This window comes from Periplaneta americana, chromosome 4, assembly GCF_040183065.1.
Source record: "Periplaneta americana isolate PAMFEO1 chromosome 4, P.americana_PAMFEO1_priV1, whole genome shotgun sequence".
Lineage (NCBI taxonomy): Eukaryota > Metazoa > Arthropoda > Insecta > Blattodea > Blattidae > Periplaneta > Periplaneta americana.
The window spans coordinates 149,159,973-149,182,873 of NC_091120.1; the positions used below are offsets into that span (position 1 = coordinate 149,159,973).

Consider the following 22,901-nt stretch of genomic DNA (forward strand, 5'->3'; position numbering starts at 1 on the left):
GAGGAAATTAAACGCAGAATAAATATGGAAAATGTCTGTCATTATTCAGCTGAGAAAAAGCTGTCGAAAAAGTTGAAAGTTTTTTTTTTTAATCCAATGCCACCAGGTTGTCTTTTCGACATTTTTGGTCTTATCTCCTGGCAGTGGCTTAGTTGTAACCCACTTCTGAGGTTGGGGTGCCTGGAAGGCGGAGTTACATTACCCCGATGATGTGATAGGATGATTATAATAATGTGGTGCCAGGAGAGGTCTTAAATCTAAACTTAACCTAAATTCCGGACCATGGACAAACACAGGAATAATCCCCTTTAAGGAAAAATTTCTGTGCTCTAACCGGGAATCGAACCCGGGACCTCATGAACTATAGCCAGAAGCTCTGACTACTATAGACCATGACGCAAAACTGAAAGTTAGAATTTATAAAACAGCTATATTACCGGTTGTTCTGTATGGTTGTGAAACCTGGACTCTCACTTTGAGAGAAGAACAGAGGATAAGAATGTTTGAGAATAAATTTCTTAAGAAAATATTTGGGGCTAAGAGGGATAAAGTTACAAGATAACAGAGAAAGTTCGACAACGCAGAACTACACGCATTGTATTCTTCACCTGACATAATAATTAGGAACATTAAATCCAGACGTGTAAGATGGGCATGGCATGTAGCACGAACGGGCGAATCCAGAAATGCATATGGAGTGTTAGTTGGGAGCCCAGAGGAAAAAAGACCTTTGGAGAGGCCGAGACGTAGATGGGAGGCTTATGTGAGTGCATCTCTGTAGATTGTGCGTTGGACATAGTGCCACTGTCACATATTCTGTGATACAGTACATGAGGGTAGACCACCAAAGGGAAAACTGAGGGAATACGATCCGGCATCGGAACTTGAATTATAACGAGACAGTAAAATTTATAATTCCGACTTCAACAGCACAGAAATGTGATTGAACAACAGTGAAGTTTGTGAATAAGCAAGGTACAGTACAGTATGAATATGTTAATTGAAGAAGATGCTGATCATGCACTTAAATGCGTCTGTAAAGGCCTCCGCAAAGACCCAAGAATGTGCTCGAGCAATCTTGGTAATTCTTCATTTGCTGGAAGGCATCTACAATATGATGCTCATTACTTCTGGTGTGGTGATGTATGTTGTGTAAAGTAGGCTTTTGCATAACCCCAGACCAGGGGCGTATTTTGCGGGCTACCGGGGCTACCGGCGGTAGCCCAAGGAAATTACAAAAGAAAAAGTTTATAATATAACATAATGTAATAATTTTGTATTATTAGTTTTACCATAGTAATTAAAATTAAAGTAATTGTTAGATATATTTTGTGTAATAATAGGGTCAGCGGTAGCCCAAACCCTTTAACCAGTATACGCCACTGCCCCAGACACAAGATCAGAGGGATTTAAACCCAGTGATCTAGGTACAGGTCCTCCTCTACCTATCCACCGTTCGCCATTTCGTCTGTTTAGATATCGTCTCACATTTAGAAGGAAATGAGATGAGGAGAGTGCGATATAGGTATGAAACATGAATGTTCCCATTTTACCGTATCCAGGAACTCGGTTCAGTGGCGGCCCAAACTATCAATAAAATGACATTGTCTCACAAATGGTGAATTTCCGGACACATGTTTACTGGAACCTTTTTTCCTTCTCTTCCTTTTTACTTCTCATCTCTAAATTTTACCATCACTTTTGAAACATTCTGTATATACATGAAAGGCTAAGGCTGACCAGTCGGCTACTAGTCTCACGTCCACATGCCTCAGCAGTATGTATGTATGTATGTATGTATGTATGTATGTATGTATGTATGTATGTATGTATGTATGTATGTATGTATGTATGTATGTATGTATGTATGTATGTATGTATGTATGTATGGCCTATTTCCAGATCAACTAAAAATTTCGAAAGTAATCCCAATTTATAAAAAAGGCAATAGATCAAGTCCAAATAATTACAGACCAATCTCTATCATTCCAGTGCTATCTAAGATATTTGAATATGTAATTTTCAATCAAATTTATGACTACTTTGAAAATTCAAATCTCTTTAGTACTAACCAATTTGGCTTTAGAAGAAGGAAATCAATAAATGATGCAATTGAGCTTTTAATAACCGAAATTTTAAGAAATTTTGAAAATAGGTCACAAGTTAATGCTGTGTTTTGTGATCTCTCCAAAGCTTTCGATTGCGTTGATCACAACTTAATTCTATCAAAATTAGAATTTTATGGTACTCGAGGGAATACACTAAATATTTTTAGAACCTATCTTCATGGCAGAAGGCAATTAGTCTCAATAGGTGAAAATTGGTAAAGTCTCTCCAGTATACATTATGGTGTTCCACAAGGCTCAATAATTGGTCCACTGCTTTCTTAGTAGCAATAAATGACCTTCCTAAATTCATTAAAGCTATAACAATTATGTATGCTGATGACACTACATTCTTATGTTCTAGCTCTACTCTGAATGAATTACATGCTCTAACCAGTGATATTCTATCACAGATGGCTTTGTGGTTTGAATCTAATGGCTTTTTCCTTAATCAAGAAAAGACTATCAACATAACTTTTACCCTAAATCATGTAATTAAAAAGGAGAACATACAAAACTATACCAAATTTCTAGGACTTTGACTCCAATTTAACATGGGAAAAACATATCGAATATGTATGAACAAAATTATCAAGAGTTACAGTATATATTTATTAAAGAAATTAGTGACTTGTGTTTCTCAAAATTATTTAAGACGTGCCTACTTTTCGTTCTTTCAGTCGATAATTAGGTATGCCTTAATTTTCTGGGGAAATGGTAGCAAAATTGGAAGCGTCTTGATTTTGCAAAAGAAAGCCACTAGAATTCTATGTCAATCAAACTATCATGAACATTGTCGACCTATTTTTCAAACAATCACAGATATTAACTGTCATAAATTTATATATATATACGACCTAGTCCTTTACACTCGACAAAATATAGACAATTATTCATTAATAGCCAATATACATGATCATGAAATTAGAAATAGTGAACAAATTAATATTCCATACTGTACATTACTTAAAACTAGTACAAATTTTTCTGTCATGGGGATGAAATTATATAATAAGCTTCCCAGTCAATATTATAAGTTACCAACCAATAGTTTCAAAGCTAGATTTTATAATTGGCTTTTAATTAATCTTTTCTACTCTGTAGGTGAGTTTCTTAACACAAATTCACACGAAATTGTTTTTTAATAAATAAAGTTATTTAGATTAGTTACAATTATTATTCTGTTGCTGAGTTTTTCAACACAAATTTGTATGAAATTGTATTTTAATAAATAAGTTTAATTGCAATTTAGTTAGTTTTCTTCAATTTAAAAGTTTCAAATTATTTCATGTTTTCATTGTATTACTTAAATTTTACTGTTTCTATTATTAGTGTTTTTTAAAATGTATTTATATGTTTTTTCAATGTATTCTGACGAAGCATAAAACTGTATGTCTAATGGCCAAATAAATTGATGTATGTATGTATGTATGTATGTATGTATGTATGTATGTATGTATGTATGTATGTATGTATGTATGTATGTATGTATGTATTGTATGCATTTATTCACACTGCAAATGGGGCATACCCGGTGGCAGTGGTAACTAATTACACTCAATAATGACGACTAATAAAAATAATAATAATAATAATAATAATAATAATAATAATAATAATAATAATAACGAGCATCCTAAATTAAAAGCATGAATGATCATCCAGCCACAACGGAGGTATTCTATGGTCAGCACGATGATCCCCTACAGCAGTCATAGCTGGTTTTCGGAACCGGATTTCGCGATCTAGCGTAACTCCTCAAATTTCTCACAATACCGGGTTGGATATCGGTCCCATACACTGAGTGAAATATCACTATAAAATTAGTTCCCCATCAGGAGTCGAACCAGAGCATATTCCCTAACTGGGGTGGATGCATGATGTTTTAGATCACGAAGATACGACGCGGGACTATCTAGAGTTTTAGACTATCTGTTTTAAACCTTCTGATTCTACAGATAGATAAGATGGGAGACAATTTATAGTACACTCTGGCCTGCTTCCACAAAAGTTGCAACAATCTGGTGCCATAAGGCACAATTTCATTCGCAATAAGCAAAGTGTAGCTGAAATTCTAATAAGAACAAATATTTTACATTAATTTTACACGAAATATTTGCATCTTAAAATTTGTTTAAGCAGCTATAATTTTCTACTCTAGTTTTTCTTTAGTTTTCATCATTGTGAAAACTTTGAAATAGAATTTGGGCCGTGATGTTACGAAAGCTTCTCTTATGAATGTACAGGGTTATAAAAAAAAAAAAAGCATCCAATATTTTAGGAGGTAATAGTATACACCAAAACAAGAAAAAAATGTCTAATAAACATGGGTCCTACAACACATACTTTCTGAGATCTGAACACTTGTTCATAGGAGGTGCTCAATGTGACGTCCATTTATGGCAATGTATTCCTCTGCCCTACAATACACCAGGCTACCAGATAATCATACCGTAATTGATACCCCTGGCATGGAATCGTCGCAAAGAATACTGAAAACAAAAGTCTGGTTGCGGATATGAGCGGGGTTCAGCAGAGATGGTGTTGTGAATTTTCGTAATTAGCATGACATGTGTGAATGCGTGGGCTGATGAAAATTCCCATGCAGTTGAAGAAACAAGGCATCAGCACCGATTCTGAATCAACGTATGGGCAGACGTTCTTGGCGATAGATTAATAGAGCCATACGTGCTACCACAGAGATTAACTGGGACTAGTTATGAGAAATTTTTATTAACTTATTACCTATCTTGCCATGTCAGCAAAAGCTACAGATGTGGTTCATGCACGAGGACGCACCAACACATTTTCTCCGCACTGTGCGTGAACACGTGATGCTGACATTTCAGGACCGCTGGATTGATTGGGGAAGCCCCACATCTTGGCCTGCTCGTTGCCCAATCCTAATTCCCCTAGAATTTTGGTTATCAAGAACCAGGTCAATTTCAAAGAATGCGTGATTCCTTACGCCGAAGGACAGAGGAATGCATTGCCATGAATGGACGTCACATCGAGCTCCTAGTATGAACAAGTGTTAATATTTCGGAAAGTATGTGTTGTAGGACCCATGTTTATTACACATTATTTTCTTGTTTTGATGCATACTAGCACCTCCTAAAATACTGGCTACTTTTTAACACCCTGTATAGACTATAGTTAGGCCTATTCACCCCGACTGCGGAACAATGACTTCTATGAGCACTTGTACTCTTTGCAGTGTTTCAAAACGTTTCATTTCGTATTCTCAAAACTATTGGGCGTATCAAAAATCTTATTTGACAAAAGTTGTTGGCATTGACTTCATCTATTACCTCTGTGAATTAATGCAATAGGTTTCTTTTCACTCTGTATACATAAACATGAAATCAAGACAAGGTTTTATCACAGTCTACTATATACAGTCACGAAGCTTAATACTTACTAAATATGCAAACATAGACAGTTTAAATATGCATCCATATATAGTTGCTCACCACCAGGATCGCTACTATAGCCTCATCACACACTCTTTCCCTAGCAGACCATAAAATGTATTGTACTTTCGATATCGTGTTCTTTGAAAAAATTAACACTTCCTTCCACTATTGAAATATGAAATACATAAGGTTTATATATTTTCATATTATATTCTATAAACTCACCTTCCTGGATCTTTCGGAAGAAGGATAACTCTAATCTATTTTTCTTACAATTTATAGTACTACAAACGTCTCCTTGGGCCATATTATTATTCAAATTATTGTCTTTTTAGCAATTTATAGTTATTACAACCGATAACGAACATTTCACAGTTTACATAGCTTTTCACAAAAATGCGAAATACGGCACAGTCAATGCCTTTTCGATCTAGACCAGGCCGTAATGTTTGTTCGGGTTTTCTATTTCAGTGTATGTAGCTCAGTGAAATATATTATAACTTTATTGCTTATCATTGCTAAGCTTTATGTAGTGTAATTTGTCCATAAGTTCCGTTTACTTCTTTTTGCAGAAATAATTACAAAACTGTGTTATTTTAATTTGAAGAGAATTTTACATTTTATATAATCTGTTTGCGTCAACATATCAAGTTTAGAATAAAAGCTATTTTGAGGTCCAATAAAAACGAATTTATATTGATTTTAATTTAGCATATCTAACTTCCTTAATTGTAGACAGAAAATTTACCATACCACTCCTATGAAGTTAGTGTACGTATAATTGTGTTACTTCGTATCTTAGGTAGTAGATAAATACAATAATTCAGTACTCAATTGTAGTATTAAAATACAGACAAATAGAATGTGACGGGTGTCATACATGACATTATGTTTAATTATAATGTATAATTGCGAATATAGGAATATAAGTTAAATATAGTAAACATAACCTATAATATCCATATGACATAACATACATATGTAATGACAGGGCATTTGAGACCACTAAAATTAGACAGAAAGGGGCAACTGGTACAGTAAACATAACCTATAATTTCAACATATCTAAATATTCATGCGGTGCAACCGAAAATTATTGAATCGTGCATAAATGAATGTACAAGAATTTCGTAATATTTAATCGAAATAAAGGCAGGTATTACACATACGAACAACGTAATTTTCACACCAAAAATAATATTACACCTTAACTCGCAAGGAATTATGTCTGAAGTGTCCCCTAATCATTGTTTTAAATTTTATTAATGCAATTACACTACATTTTAGAGAAATATATGTTACTCTTTATGCATTCCAATTAATTTATATGGTTGAAACGCCACCCTTCGTGATCGGGTTAAGCGAGTCACATGGCCTGCCTTACGGCCTGTATTAGATCACGATGGCAGTGAAACAGTCTATTGTTCCTAGTACTCACAGCGCTCCAAGCGGCTAGCAACTATTGCGAGAAATGCAACTCGTTGGCAAAAAATCATCCCAAGCTTCGTGACTGCATATAGTAGACTGTGGTTTTATTAAAATCTTTTATGAGAGTGAACATTGAATAATAAGCCACCGGCTAAGGTTCTTGTCTGCTGATCCAGAGTTGCGCTGGGGTGCGGGATCGATTCCCGCTTAGGCTGAGTGGAATAAATACAAAATTATGCTAAAATCACTCGTTCAAGCTCAAGTTCAGAAATTAAGACGATTGCTTTCGCTCCGGAATGAACTTGCTAATTCCTACAAACGTAACGGATGCGAACTACGGAAATAATTACACAAGGATTTCAAGAATCACTGTATATATTCGTTTTTTTCCAAAATGTGTATAGCGTGTAATGAATTCTTTGTAGTTTCTGTTTACAAATTTCTAATTCAAGCTTTCGCTATGAATCTTTACTGCGATATACTTGAAAAATACAGACTGCTTCAAGTCGAAATAAATACAAGGCATTTATTTACGTTATTCTAAGACGGGACATAATGAGACACAGAAGTCTCTCATGATCTACAACTCACCGGAAATAATCTCCACAATGGTAATTCCTTCTGCATTTTGGTGAAATCCGTGTACGACAATGCAGGTCTTCTTTGATTTGTCGAAGTGTGTGTCTTCTATTATACCAGTAACATTTCGTATATTTACTTCCTTGTATTGATTTATTGAATCTCTGCAAGAAAAATATTTGTCACCCTGAATTTTTAATGCTGAATTTATTATATTATCTTAATTCACAGTGATTACTGAAGCTGAAACATCTAGGACTGCAGGACGATATAAAGTTAACTGTATTGCGATGTTTGTCGAAGGTAAATAGTATGAAGGGGTGGGGGAGTGGTTGCGTACAGGCATGCGACTCGGGCAACAGAACACATTTACGCTGTGTAGTGAACAGACCTCCAGGGTTGTATTATCTATCTTACGTAACGTATAATATTTATAATGGCAGAATCATCAAATATATCAACAGTAAACAAGTTGATGGGGGAATTAGGCACACAACATTTCGCAGTAAGTGGGGTAATTATCCTATGAAATTTATGTAGCACAGAAATTAAAAGTACTGAACGTAAATTCGTAACACAACATTGTAATACGAAAGAACATAAAGCACAGATGACAGTTTCAAATGAAGAAGGACAAGAATCGCATGTAAGTTACAATTCAATGTGTACCACACAAAGAGATTTATTTCACGATTTACGTAAAATGGTGGTATGTGTCAATATACCAATAAATAACGATGAAAATGCACACTTTAAAAGCTTCATGCGAAAATATGTGAAAAGGGAACTCCCTAGTCAATCAACTTCACGGAAATACTATAGGCCTATACCGAAATACTATAACAGTAGTGTCAGAGTTGTAAGCTCCAAAACCGGTTGTGGAGCTAAAATCGGAGCGTGAACTTGTTTATGTCTGTGGAAACACCGGAGCACGAAACGAGTCTAGTGGAGCGCTCCGCTCCGTTTAGTCTCTGACAACGCTGTGCTATAATGATGTCATATCTCGCATACGACTAAATATAGGAGATAGTAAAATAATGAATTTCCATCGATGAAAACACAGACGCCGCTGGACGATTTGTTGCAAACGTCGTTACGGGCATTCCTCCAACAGACAAACCCAATAAAACTTTTTTATTAACCTCTGAAATTCTTGAGGAAGTGGATCGTTTAAATATAATCAAAGTTTTTCAAACGCCTATGACCGTCTTACGGCCAGACGAAATAAAAATTGATAATGTACCGGTAGTTATTTTCATCACGGATGCTACATGTTAAAAGCAGATAAGGAACTTCAGCTACTTTAGCCGAAAGTTATCCTAGCCCATGGACTACATCGAATAGCCAAGCAGTTCGCTCCTGCTACAGAGATGTGAACAGTTTCATATCGAATGTCAAAGAAATATTTTTAAGTCACCAAGTCGGGTTACTACATTCAGTGAAATGGCTCCTGGAGTCCCTCTACCGCCGCAACCCGTTATAATGAGATGGTGGACATGCCTGGATGCTGCAGTCTATTTTGCTACACATTATAAAATGGTTGAAGACGTAATCAAAACATAAGGTAGTATTACTGCAACAGACTCGACAATCCAGTAATAATGACATGACCTGAGCTCCAGTTTATTCATCATGTGAGTATACACCTTATTCTCTGTTGTTTACTCTGTAGGACAGCATACAGAGTCTGTACATTGACCTTCTCCGCTCTCTCTACTTGCTACGCTATAGTTTGGGTGCACGTAACTTAACGACAAACGTCCTAGATGTCCCAGCTTTAGTGATTACATACTTTGCAGAGTGAGAATTTACCACTTGCTTCTTATTAAACTTGTACCTGGGAAGAAAAATCCGAATCAATACCTATAAAATACTACAGAACACTTACTGTGATAAATTTCAAAACATTATTCATAACTGTGTTCATGGCTTGAAGTGATTCCTAAGGTTGCTGTAGTAAACATAGTTCCTATGAACATAGGTCCGATTACCAACATCGCAGAGTTGTTGCTTGTACGAGTATACTTATGATATATGATAGCAGAGTTTAAACCATTTACATTTATATTACAATGTAATTTACTGCACAAAATGAAAACTATTAGACTATTAAGACTAAAGCAATATCACCATTATTTTAAGCCATCATATTCTGTATTACTGGAGGAGGTGTTTCAAAATTTGCATGCGGAATGCCTGCTGACATAACATGCCTCCTCAGCTACTGTCCAACCGAGTCACAGAGTCGTCGAAAAGGGGAAAATCATGTAACAGTTTTTACTTAACAGGGTAATTTCTTTCAACTATTTTAAGCAGTTGTATAATATTACGTAGACTTCCAATTCCGTAGTCTACACCAAATCTTTTCAGCAAAGAACCCAAATCTATCAAAGAACGCAGCTGTATGCAAAGTTTAAGGCAGTCATGTCAACTGATACCCATAGGACAGCCTGAGCGCTTTACAGCGGAAAGGAAAGAGACAGACGACAGATGTAGTATATGCCGCTTGGTCGAGCAATATACAAGGATGGCCAGTACTGATTCAATGGATAAAGGGAAGGGAACTTATTAAAACTGTATCCATGTTAAATTTTAGGCTTGTCTGAGAAGTATAAGTGCATTATAAGAATGTAAGTTTTAATGTTAATGCCCATTTTTCACAAGTTTGCTCTTTTATTCAAAAGGAATATTTTCTCAACTTAACTTAATAGAAAAAGTGAAATTTTCATATATGTTTATTTACTAGCCTTACAGGTACGAAATCAATTCTTCGTAAATCTAATAACTTTTATCGTAAATACGTGTTACTGAAGATAGCGTATTGAAAATTTTGAAAATATTCGAATGGAAAATGTTTATAAGGAAATTAATTAACGAAGCAACTACTGTTACGTCATAAACAAAAGATATGTGCCCATGTGTTGCAAAATCTTCAGCTCTATAGCTTCAACAAATTTCGAGAAAACATTTTAATATTCTATTGATAGAACGTTGCACACCAATATCAGCTTAAAAGCATAATGCGATAATAGTTTTGTTATGTAATATTAGTTACAGTTAAAAGATATAGGCCTACTGTACCTAAATAACTTTGTTTTGATTAGTTTATTGATTACTTTTACAAGGTTAAAATACCATCAATATGAATTCCAACTTATCATGTCATACTCAAACTTTTTCTTCGGGATATCTGTTTCTTTATGAATGATGTGTTTCATTCACTTAGTACAGTATAGGTAAGTTGTACTGCTATGACATTTATGTGAATATTCCTTCTTAACTCTTTATAATGTTATTAACGTTTAAAACTCAACAGCAATATTAAGAAATTGGTGTTAGGCTACTTTTGTTTTACAGACATTATAGAAAATAGTTTGTACACCACTGTTTTCTTAGTTCAACAGGCTGCTTATTCATATACATAATCCTACCTCCTACCATACCTAGCGCTTAATGCCCACGCACGAAGTCAAGGTCAGAAAAATGCGCTTGCTTTGACATCACTGGTTTAAGGTCAGACTGTAACTCCCACATATACTCGTCAAACATTCCGTACTTCCAAATTACACTTTCGTCACTTCAAGCATCGCGCATACAGGTTTGCTAGGATTTAGTTCAGCGCCGGACAACGGGTAGATCGCGCACCACACTTCGAAAACCGATGCTACTTAACGTACGTAATGTAAACATCACGTGCTTACCTTACTTCAAAATGCAAAACAGTATTGCAACATCGATTTAAACTGTAACATTGCACAGAGAACTCACAGTACAGTACTTGAAAACAAACCAGCTACAGTGTGTTCTTTCCATTCTTACTCTGAAACCAAGAAATCCGACTATTTCAGGGACGGGTACAGTACATGTCGCACACATCACATCGTTGTTGTCTTCCTGACATTTAATTTCAATTACTGCGCGCTATGGATCAAAAGTAAATATTACCCCATTTGACTTCTGGATATTGCCTCTAATATCTACTTAACTAATCATCAGACCATGTTCTTATCTGGAATTTCATGGCCACCATATCCTCTATCACACTCCTTCTTCGAAGACGGAATTTAGTATTAACTCTGTATAATAAAAGTGGAATTCACATATACAATAAATATTACACACATTGAATTCTTATGTCCTTGAAATGTATAAACTACTACACAAACAAGGGTTTGGACACCATGAAAGTGAGCGAGAGATAAAGTTGTAACACTCTGCAAGCTGTAATGGAAATAATGTACGTAGAAGAGACGACAGAAAATATATCCATTACGGCAGAAATGCCAATTTGTATTTTCTTGATATACAGTATGTGAATAGTAGAGATGAACAAAACTAACTACCGCTCTCGCTCGCTGTGTTCGTTGCATTTGTCTTTCGAGTCTCGTCTCATCACTCTCGAAATAGCATTTGGTCGACGTGGAAAGATTTTGTAACTTTGAATAAAATTAGATCATTGAAATAAACAACATTATAAATGTTTAAAATGAGACAAAAAGACAAAACAGACCAGTATCTCAGTTATTAAAATGTTCTGGTTCTATTTTTATTGGGTTATTTTACGACGCTGTATCAACACCTAGGTTATTTAGCGTCTGAATGAGATGAAGGTGATAATGCCGGTGAAATGAGTCCGGGGTCCAGCACCGAAAGTTACCCAGCATTTGCTCGTATTGGGTTGAGGGAAAACCCCGGAAAAAACCTCAACCAGGAAACTTGCCCCGACCGGGATTCGAACCCGAGCCACCTGGTTTCGCAGCCAGACGCGCTGACCGTTACTCCACAGGTGTGGACCTCTGGTTCTATTATTATGATACTAGCCGTACCCGTGCGCTCCGCTGCACCTGTTAGAAATAAATATAAAGTAATTACATAATCAAAATAGGACGTTTGATCCAGGGAACATTCGTGTTTAATAGAAGGATAAATCGTTTAATGTGTTACTTAATTTAAATTGTATTTAAATAATCAAAATGCGATCATTTTGGTCCAGAGACCACTCATTTGGTGCAATGACAATTCTTTTAACATGTTTCTTATTTGTTATTACATGCAACCATAGTTTAATGAAGATTGACATATTATTTAATTTTATTGCGTGAACTTTATATTCCTTGCTATTTGTTTCCATTGAATTATGGTAATAACTTAATTTTAACCCTTGTTTTCTACGCCTTCAGTAAATGGCGCTTGGCCCATTATGGTTCTGAACCCTTCAAATAACTTAAATAGTGATACAGCATATACAGTGATATGTAATTATATTTCTTTCTTTCGAAAATGAAAGAATTCACGACCTCGCATGTACCATTGCAATGGAATGAATAAATGTGTTTTTTCTTCCTACTAAAAATTTTATATTTTGCACATAGGAGTACTGCAGAAACAACAACGCTATAATCTGAGGCGGTAGTGAAAATGTATTATATTGTTATTTTAAAAGTCTTGTATATCCTTAAATATCAGTCCTATCAAAATTTTGCATAGAATGAAACTTATCGGAAATCACTTTTAAAGAAGCTTTTGTTATGTACAGAATAGCCTATCAAGTTTTCTGTGCATAAGAAGATATTTTAATCTTACCTGTCCTCGATTCACTGAGAAGTTACTGTACTAACATTATAGCATTATGTCCATCTAGAGAAACTACACTTTCCAATGGTGAAATAATAATTAATTATAGAAATCGGTTAATTTAGATTTCGATATTACTTCATACAAACACAGAAAGCATTCTCTGTAGACTATGTTCCATAGCTTTCGATTGTGGTTGTCCAAGGCCCCTTATAGACGACGTCATTTGTTTTCATTTTATTACACCGCCTTAGATGGCGTTGTATTTTAATTTTAAAAGTCATTTATCTCATTAAATATCAGTCCTATCAAAATTTTGCAAAGAGTAACACTTATCGGAAATCATTTTTAAAGAAACTTTTGTTATGTAACATATTTCACAAAAATCAATAATAAGCGAGATATTTCGATTTATTTAATTCAGGCCCCCTTATAACCCCCCTTTTAAATTATGTATTTTGAATGTCATATAGCCTAAAATCTAAGTTACAACGAACTTAATTTATATTCCAATTTTCATCGAAATCCGTTCAGCCATTATTGCGTGAAAAGGTAACAAACATAGACAGACAGACAGACAGACAGACATACATACATACATACATACATACATACATACATACATACATACATACATACATACATACATACATACATACATACATACATACAAACAAAATTTCAAAAAAGGGATTTTCGGTTTCAGGATGGTTAATTATACATGTTTACACCAATTATTTTTGGAAAATTGAAAATTACCAGAAAAATTTTGGCTACAGATTTATTATTAGTATAGATTACCTATGGTTATATAAATGGAAAAAAAAAACAATTCTCAAAGAAACATAAAACATAACGTTAATATATTTTTACTTGAGATTGCACACTTGATCTCAAACATATGAAAAGAAAATTCCTAGCCTTTTAATAAGGATCTAGTAATTAAATAAAGACTAGGGAACGGATTATTATACACTGAAAGATAGAGATGATGTTTCAAATAGGCTACTTGATTGTTTATACATATATAACAGTTGACAAAGTAGATAAAGGTTCAGTCAAGTATAAACAACTGTGGCGATTCAAGGCTGCTTGACGTTCGGGACTTCGGAAGTGATCAATCTCGATGTCTCGAAACACTCACAAGCAGTCTTTACGTGAACGATGCGACAATTACAATATTGTCGTGCGGGTTTTCGGCTTTGCGGGCGCTGTTATTCTTGCTTTCTCGATCGTAGTTCATCTCTAGTGAGTAGGTACAATAATGACATCTCCTATTGCTATACTGATGTAATTATTTATATATTCGTTAGATTTAAATATAAACAAATGAACATATTTTCATCATATACCAGAAGATAAAAATCAGAACAATAATAATTTGCACATTTAATTTTCTTCTTTTGGAAATATGTTGATCCAGTTGCATTTCTACTACACCGATTCTGCATCTATCTTAAAACCCATAGGCTACACTACAATATGCACCATTTTAACGTAGTCAGTCTAAATTGGATTAAGTAAACCCAACTTTCAAGTTCACAACTGGTGACCAATAGTTTGTTTAGAATGTCTATCGCGTGGTGTATGCGTTTGTTGTACCGGACCTAAATAAAGTGAGACCTTTTTTCTCTCATTAAGAGAAGGCATAGGTGAAATTTGACCAACAATTTGAAATAAATGTGATTTTTTATTTTTATATTTTTAATTGAGTACAATCTCTTTAGGTTCTAAATCTAATTCAATTTTCGTCCTAGTGACCATTTAAACAATTTAAAGTATTCACAGATAAGCTATGCCACATGAAGAAAACACTCGTTATAATTTAAATTTTGTTTTTTTCGAAAGTATTTTTTTTTTTTTTTTAGTTTTTTAATATGTAAAACATTCCACATGATGGAGTTTTAAAACAATTTGCTTCAAATTTTCAACGTAATTATAATCAGAAAGTACAGCTAAAAATTTGTCATATGAATTTATTTTTTACTCTTTATTTTTCATAAGTTATTAACTGATAAGTATGAATAAATTACAAAAAATGAAAGACTAATAAAACTAGTATTCATCACATTAAAAAATTTGTATCTCTGAATTTAATAAAAACTGAACAAAATCATATGGCAAAAATTGTCTTTAAATATGGAACGAATAAAATATATATTTTTAAAAAGTGAAATTATTCTGTCTTCATCGTATGGAACCATTTATATGAAATATATCAAATAATGTAAAATAAATTATATCTCAATAATGGTTACATTGACTATTACACTTTTACTACGTCATACTACTTTTGACCAATAAAACGGTACGAAAGGACGTATTTTAACCAATCATGGCTGCTTATCGCACAATTTTATCGTGTCCCTAGTATTTGTTTAATTTTATCGTCCCTAGCATTTGTTTAATTTTATCGCGTCCCTAGCATTTGTTTCTTCGTTTGCCAACATTTCAAACTGCACTGGTCTGGACGTCAAAAAAAAAAAAAAAAAACACACACACACACACACAGAAAATTACAAACCACTGCAGTCGATGCACAGCAGTTTCAAATATGACTCGAATTGGCATTCAATAACAAGAATTAATAAAGATCACTGGTCATACCTATGCATCTTCCCTGAAATTCTATGTACAAATAAATGAAGAGCACCATTCCGAGATCCTGAATAAGTTGAGGAATGCACCATATACATCAACGAGTTCCACTTCTTTTACGCATACGTCTAATATAAAACACTAACACCAACCACTAAAACATTAAAATTTGAAAATTGTACTTTCAATAATTGTTTCTTTTAAAATTATTCATGTTTATTTTTTATGTCATCATCGTTAATTAAAACTTTTCTTGTTTATTTCATCATCCCTAATTAAAACTTTTCTAACACTTGTTTATATTATTTAGGTTATATTATAGCTTCTGCTATATGATATTATGGATAGTCACGTATCAGAGATTGTTTAATAATAAGATTTACTGAAAATCATCTGTAAAGTGACGTTGATTACTGGGATCCGGATAATTGAAGTGGAATACAACTGTTTTAATAAAAATGAAATTGAATCAACAAAGCCTTCTTGACTAGTAACCGTCAACAGAGTTCAATGAAGATTCCATAGTTGGCACACCTGAAAACAGGACTACAGCTAATCATAACACACCACTGCCATCTAGCATGCATCTAGCGTAATATTTGTAATGTTGCACGGCCGACTTGATGTGCTCGCTTCGCTTCTCCTTTACCGGCCTTGACAATTCATTTTGATCCCTGTGTTAAAGCTGTAATCGAGAAAATATGAAATTCCCGCCAGATGGCACTGACTCCCAAGGTTCACTGAGGAATATGTGTATGGTTTCTTGTACGATTATAATTAGTAATATTGCGCTTCTTTCTACTGGTATGTGAGTTTATTGTGATATGATTCAAAATGACGTATTGTTGTATACTATTGTGTACTTCGAATAGAAAAAAGTGTGAAGGAGCAATGTCACTCCACGAATTTCCGAGTGACAGGGAAAGATGAGTATATTTCGTGACCATAATATTGTAAGAAATGGAAATATAAAAATTGGTGTTGTATTCTTCGAAGAGGTGGAAAAATTCAAATATTTTATTTTATATTAATAGGTTATTTTATGACGCTTTATCAACATCTTAGGCTATTTAGCGTCTGAATGAGATCAAGGTGATAATGCCGGTGAAGTGAGTCCAAGGTCCAACACCGAAATTTACCCAGCATTTGCTCATATTGGGTTGAGGGAAAACCCCGGAAAAAACCTCAACCAGGTAACTTGCCCCGACCGGGAATCGAACCAGGGCCACCTGGTTTCGCGGATAGACGCGCTAACCGTTACTCCACAGGTGTGACAAAAATTCAAATATCTTGGAGCAACAGTGACAAATATGACACTCGGGAGAAAATTAAACGCAGAATAAATATGGGAATGCCTCTTATTATTCGGTTGAGAAGCTTTTGTCATCTAGTCTGCTGTCAAAAAATCGGAAAGTTAGAATCTATAAAAACAGTTACATTACCGGTTGTTCTGTATGGTTGTGAAACTTGGACTCTCATTTTGAGACAGGAACAGACATTAAGGGTGTTTCAGAATAAGGTTCTTAGAAAAATATTTAGGGCTAAGAGCGATGGAATTAGAGGAGAATGGAGGAAGTTACATAACGCAGAACTGCACGCATTGTATTCTTCACCTGACATAATTAGGAACATTAAATCCAGACGTTTGAGATGGACAGGGCATGTAGTATGTATGGGCGAATTCAGATATACATATAGAGTGTTAGTTGGGAGGCCAGAGGAAATAAGACCTTTGGGGAGGCCGAGACGTAGATGGAAGGATAAGATTAAAATGGATTTGAAGGCGGCGGGATATGATGATAGGGACTGGATTAATCTTGCACAGCATAGGGACCAATGGCGGGCTTATGTGAGGGCAGCAATGAACCTCCGTGTTCTTTAAAAGCCATAAGTAAGTAAGGGAAAGATGCGAAAATGGCTTAAAGTGATTTCACGCCGAGATTTTGTTCCTAAAGTAACTCCCCATCTTCAGTCGTTTGTAGTTTACATTTCAGGGAAGAAGATTATTCTAATAATGGGAAATTTAGACTGTTAAAACTAAATGCTGTGCCAACAATATTCCCTCATTATCCTAGGTATAAGTGACAGATATCAGAAGACCATGACGAACAGTTACTAAAACTGATCTCCCTCCACCCAAGAAACGCAAATCTTTTAGTAATATTGGTTTTTCACTATTTGAACAAGATGTTCCGAGTGGCTCAGCATCAGTTAATGACATTCCCTTCTTGCCAGTTGAAAATGACCATAAAACGACGCAAACAGACGTTGTCAACTTTGTGGAGCTAAAAAGAAATAATTAACAGATTGCATGTGAAAATTACACAACTTAATCAGGTGTTACAAGAGAAGCAAGATGAGATAACGAAAACAACCGAAAAACTCCAACTAATTGAAAGAGATCCGTCACATAAAGAACAAGAAAATGTAAGGAAAAAGGCCGATGAAGGCAGTACTCATGCAAAATTGATTCTAGATCAGCAGCTTAATCATCGAAAGAGAATACCAAATAAGAATATATTAGAAAATTTGTGTTCAGAAATTGAGCCGTTACTGTGTAGATGCCCTCTCTTGCAATGCCAATTTGTGATGAAGACGGCCAAAACGGAATTGCAAATATCATTACTGTGAAATTTGTTAGGCCGCTTCTAGATAACATTGCAGCAGCTTTAACTGAAAAGCTTGTTCCTTCGAAGAATGCGGCTTATAATCCACTGAGTCGCAAAATCTTGAAACTATGACTCTTGAATCTGCAATATCAAGTGGAATGTATCAGTGCAGTGAGTGAAATTATAAAACTCAGTACAAGTTATGGTAAATAATTACCCAAGTGATTACTTTGAAACATTGCAGTTTAGCCTAGGGGTGCTACTCAGCGAATGAACTACAAAATTACGCCTCTGTCATCATTTTACTTAAACTGAACAGATTACTATGTGTTACCTTCCCTGCTTTTAAACTCACGCTTTTGCCATAATTAACAGAACTAAACATAATAATACTTATTATTTCCTTATTTATTATTTATAAGTGCTATTATTACTCTTTAATCATTTATTTTAAATCATATTGAATATTTCTTCTGTGGACACCAGAGCTTGGCAGACAGCGCCTCGTGGTGGAATTGAGAAATTATCAAATTTCAAGAAAATATTACTATTGTCGAGGCCGTATACAAAAAAGCGAAGGGAACATCAAGTCGGCCGTGAATGTTGAGATGGTACAATAATACATTTGAAATCAGTTGTATTTTCGTAAGTCAATTAATATTTTATTGTATTGGAGTATTTATTTACTTCTAATCTTTACATACTTTCTTCTAATCATGTAATAGTCAATTAAATCCCACTCGAGTTTTCATTTTCTCTAGATAAATCAAAACATCTAGTGAGATTACTGTTGATAAAAATGAAAATTGTACCACTAAATATAAATTAGGAGAGGCACATCTAGTAAAAATCGTAGGTCATTAGAGTCAAACCTGTAGAATTTAGAAATTTCACCTATGAGTTACCTTAATATAAAAATTTCTATTATGATGTATGTCATCCGAATATTAACAAAATTATTTTCAAACATAATAAGGATAGGATATTTAAAGTCCTAACAAAAGTACACATTCCGTAAGTATAATATACGATGGTATCCAACCGGCAACGAACACCCGTCCTTAGTTATTTTTAACGTGATCAACACATTTCTTCCACTTGTCTTTTCCATATTATGCGAAAAGGTGGCGGCACAATCGTTCCTTTGCGTTAAGTGGAGACCCAATTTCTGTTACAAAAATGCAATTGAAAAGACTGGAGACAACTGATTAAACATTTTAGTCTGGCCCTTAATTAAATGAAAGCAATCAAAACAATAGTTCTCATTTTTAAAGCACTGTTGGGTTTTGAAGATAAATAATGTTTATGTACGCGCACTACGTGATGGTCCGCGAGCAATCAGACATAAACCTTTAACACGTGATAATATCTTGTAGACTCATTCTATTAACATGGAGTTTTTTTCAACATAAAGTACAATGTATTTAGACGATTTCATACACTTCAACTATCCACTTATCTATTCAAGAAAAAAAGCTTATCGCTGATTAATTTTCTACTTCAAAAACATATTTTCCCACACTACAATACTACAATAGTATAAGGGGTGAAGAAGGGATAGTGACGCGAAACATACAGCCTCTCCTATCCAAATGTCATCCTCACCTTCCCGTGGTCCACCCTGTTTCTACCAACGAGGAAATGGCGACCGAGTCACAGCGGTATAACTGTTTCATCAAACGCAGAGGAAATGCTGCATTACAAGCCTGTCCAGAGGCTAAAAGTGGCAGCCCCACTACTGGACTACCTAACGATAAGGCTAGTAACCTATCTTAGGGAAAACTACATTACTTTCAAGCCTCAAACAAGCAGTATAAGAAGGCAATATAAACCTAGAGGACATCGTCGACCAGGAAGACCGTTAAGAAGACTGCTAGATGGGGCCGAAACAGGTCTACAGAGGCCTAATTCGTGAAGGATGATGATGATGATGATGACAATAGTATAAAACAAACCTCAATTAAGAAGTCTTAAATTTGTTATATTGCAACGATTCAAACATCTTAAAAATCTGTAAACAATAGGCCTACTCTTCAATATGTTTCTTTTCTTATTACAATCTGATTACTACTTCTTGAGTTATTATTAAGTATACAAAATGTTAAAATCTTCTGCTTCATTGAAAGTTTATCTATGTAACGCCTTCTTCCATTATTGGCTGACAATTAAGAAGGAGGAGGTAAATAGTATATTGTGTCATTCTTTAAGATTGATGCATGCGCAGACCAACGGAGTTTATTAAGTTGTTCCCCTATAACAAGTAGGAAGACTCTTCAATTGCTAGCACATCGGAACATTGTATTGTATAGTAAAATTTCAAGTCGCGTTTCGACGTGATGATGCTGAATATGTTAATAGCAATTAACGTCCTGGGTGTCCGCCGGTTAGGTTAATCGAAAACACCCGAAACTGGTCGAACTATGTTCCCGGAGTAATCAAGGTCGCTCGCCGAAATCAAGCTAATTGATACGTTTCGTATGGAGTTGAGTTGAAAGTCTGGTGCTAGTTTGACAAGTTTATTGCTCTGTGTGTCATTCATTGTGTAATATTTAGAATGAAGAACATTCACCTAACAGAGTTAGTGAAAGAAACCTTTACAAATTCTACAACAGAAAATTTCTTCTAATTATTTCGGGATACAAGTTCCACTGTTTGGTGAAGACTTTTAGATAAGGGCGTAAATAGCCATAGTAGCTGACGCGCCCTTTTTAAATCCCACTAACTACAAGTTCCATCATCACATTGTTTTTAATTACCGACAAAAGTGCAAACACATGATAGGCCTATTCTTATACACAAAAGGATAAAAGAACAGAAGCTTGGCTCGACCTGACTGTTAGGCAGCCTTTATTAAAATGAAAGCGTGTAAAAATTTTCTAAAACTTACCCCGTGTAGAATCTGTAAGCAACATCTCCTGCCTTTCCAGATACTGTTGATTTTGTGATCAGAAAACACTCATCATCGGGAGAGCAAAGTGGCCAACATTCTGCAAATTCATAAGAAAATTTATTAAAATTGTGTAGGTATATATATATATATATATATATATATATATATATATATATATATATAGGATGAAAGCAAACCTATTACATTAATTCACAGAAGTAATAGATCAAGTCAATGCAAACAAGTTTTGTCAAATAAGTTTTTTGATACGTCCAATAGCTTTGAGAATACGAAATGCAACATATTGCAACGCTGCAAACAGTAGCAGTGCTCTTAGAGGTCATTCCTCCGCAGTGGATATGAGTGGAACTCCATTTCGCAAGACTTGCGACAGGAGAATGTAAACAAAAACGTCTCATCAGATAAGTTTCGAACTAATTACTGTACAAACGTAACACTTAACACATTACTTAACATTACAGTAAACTTAATTTCTTTTCCAAATTAATTTTTAATTTCTTCAAAGATAATAACTTAAATGAGGATTGAGTTAGAATATGTATTCGTAACAATGTTATTTTGAGTTTACTTCAAACGTAAAGTAATCTTTAATGGAAATAGTTTTGTTTTAAAAGAATTCTTTACTATTTTGTACTTACGTAAAAAGCAAAGAAATCAAGAGATAATGTGAATGTTAAATAAGTTTCATGGCCTTAAATTTAGAGTTAAAGAAATTATAGCGTAATAAATAATATTAAAAATCAAAGAATTTGCGTAATTAATTCATGAAATACTTTACGTTGTGATTTATAGTAAACGTATCTGGTGAACCGAGCTAAACTGAACTAAAATTAAGTGTGAAACTTTCTGTAAATATACAGAATAGGAGTGAAATAACCTTGCACATTTCCAAAGTGAATAGCACATCTTGTATGAAACAAAACAACTATAATGTCATATTGGTGGAAAGTTCATAGTTTTTTTTTTTTTTTTTTTTTTTTTTTTTTTAGAAAAAGATGTTTCTTTTCCAAATGTTTAACAATCTCTTACTCGGTAGCTATTGCGAGTAGGTTAGTGATTTTTGTCCATATCGATAGGAAATCTAATAAAGAAAAATAACTTATCCCTCTGGCGTATTTCAATAGCGTGCACGTTTTTAGTGTAAATTTAATTTTAAAAACTCCTAAATTCAAACTATTGCACGAAGCGAACGCGTGGCAACATCTTGGCAGCTTATGTAGGGAGACTCACCGAGTTCGTTGACCTCTTACATCTGTTTGTTAGCGACGGTGTTGCCGGACTGCTGAAACTTCAAACTTAATTTCCTAATTAACCGTGCATTTAATCACAAAACATAATATAGATTTTCTATTCATTTAATTGTACCCTATCGTGTCTTTTGAATCTGCAAGGTTATTTCACTTCAACCCTGTATACAAGTACTGTTATGTAAAACACAAATATAGATACTTAAATTGACACGCTGCTTATACCATACTTAATGTTAACATTGAAATTAATAGTAGAAACAATAATATTGTGAAAGCGCACGTTATCGTAACTGGGACAACATTGATACTCTTATCACGTCCTTCAAGGAAAAATACACCGTCTACGATTTCATAACTCTTTCTTCACGCCTGCAACAGAAACCGCCAAACCAACAATGATGAACAGAGAAGAGTTGCAATATAACACTGAA

The 22,901-nt window shown here is 34.5% G+C and overlaps 1 protein-coding gene across 1 annotated transcript in view; it reads right to left on the reverse strand.

The window, feature by feature from the left end:
• LOC138698311 (pancreatic lipase-related protein 2-like) overlaps positions 1-22,901 on the reverse strand; it is a 51,002-nt gene that overhangs the window by 20,603 nt on the left and 7,498 nt on the right. The window contains exons 2-3 of the mRNA XM_069824134.1: positions 21,197-21,296; positions 7,541-7,692 (exon numbers count right to left, since the gene is read on the reverse strand). Of these exons, the coding sequence (XP_069680235.1) occupies positions 7,541-7,692; positions 21,197-21,296 (252 nt within the window). The remainder of the gene's footprint in view (positions 1-7,540; positions 7,693-21,196; positions 21,297-22,901) is intronic.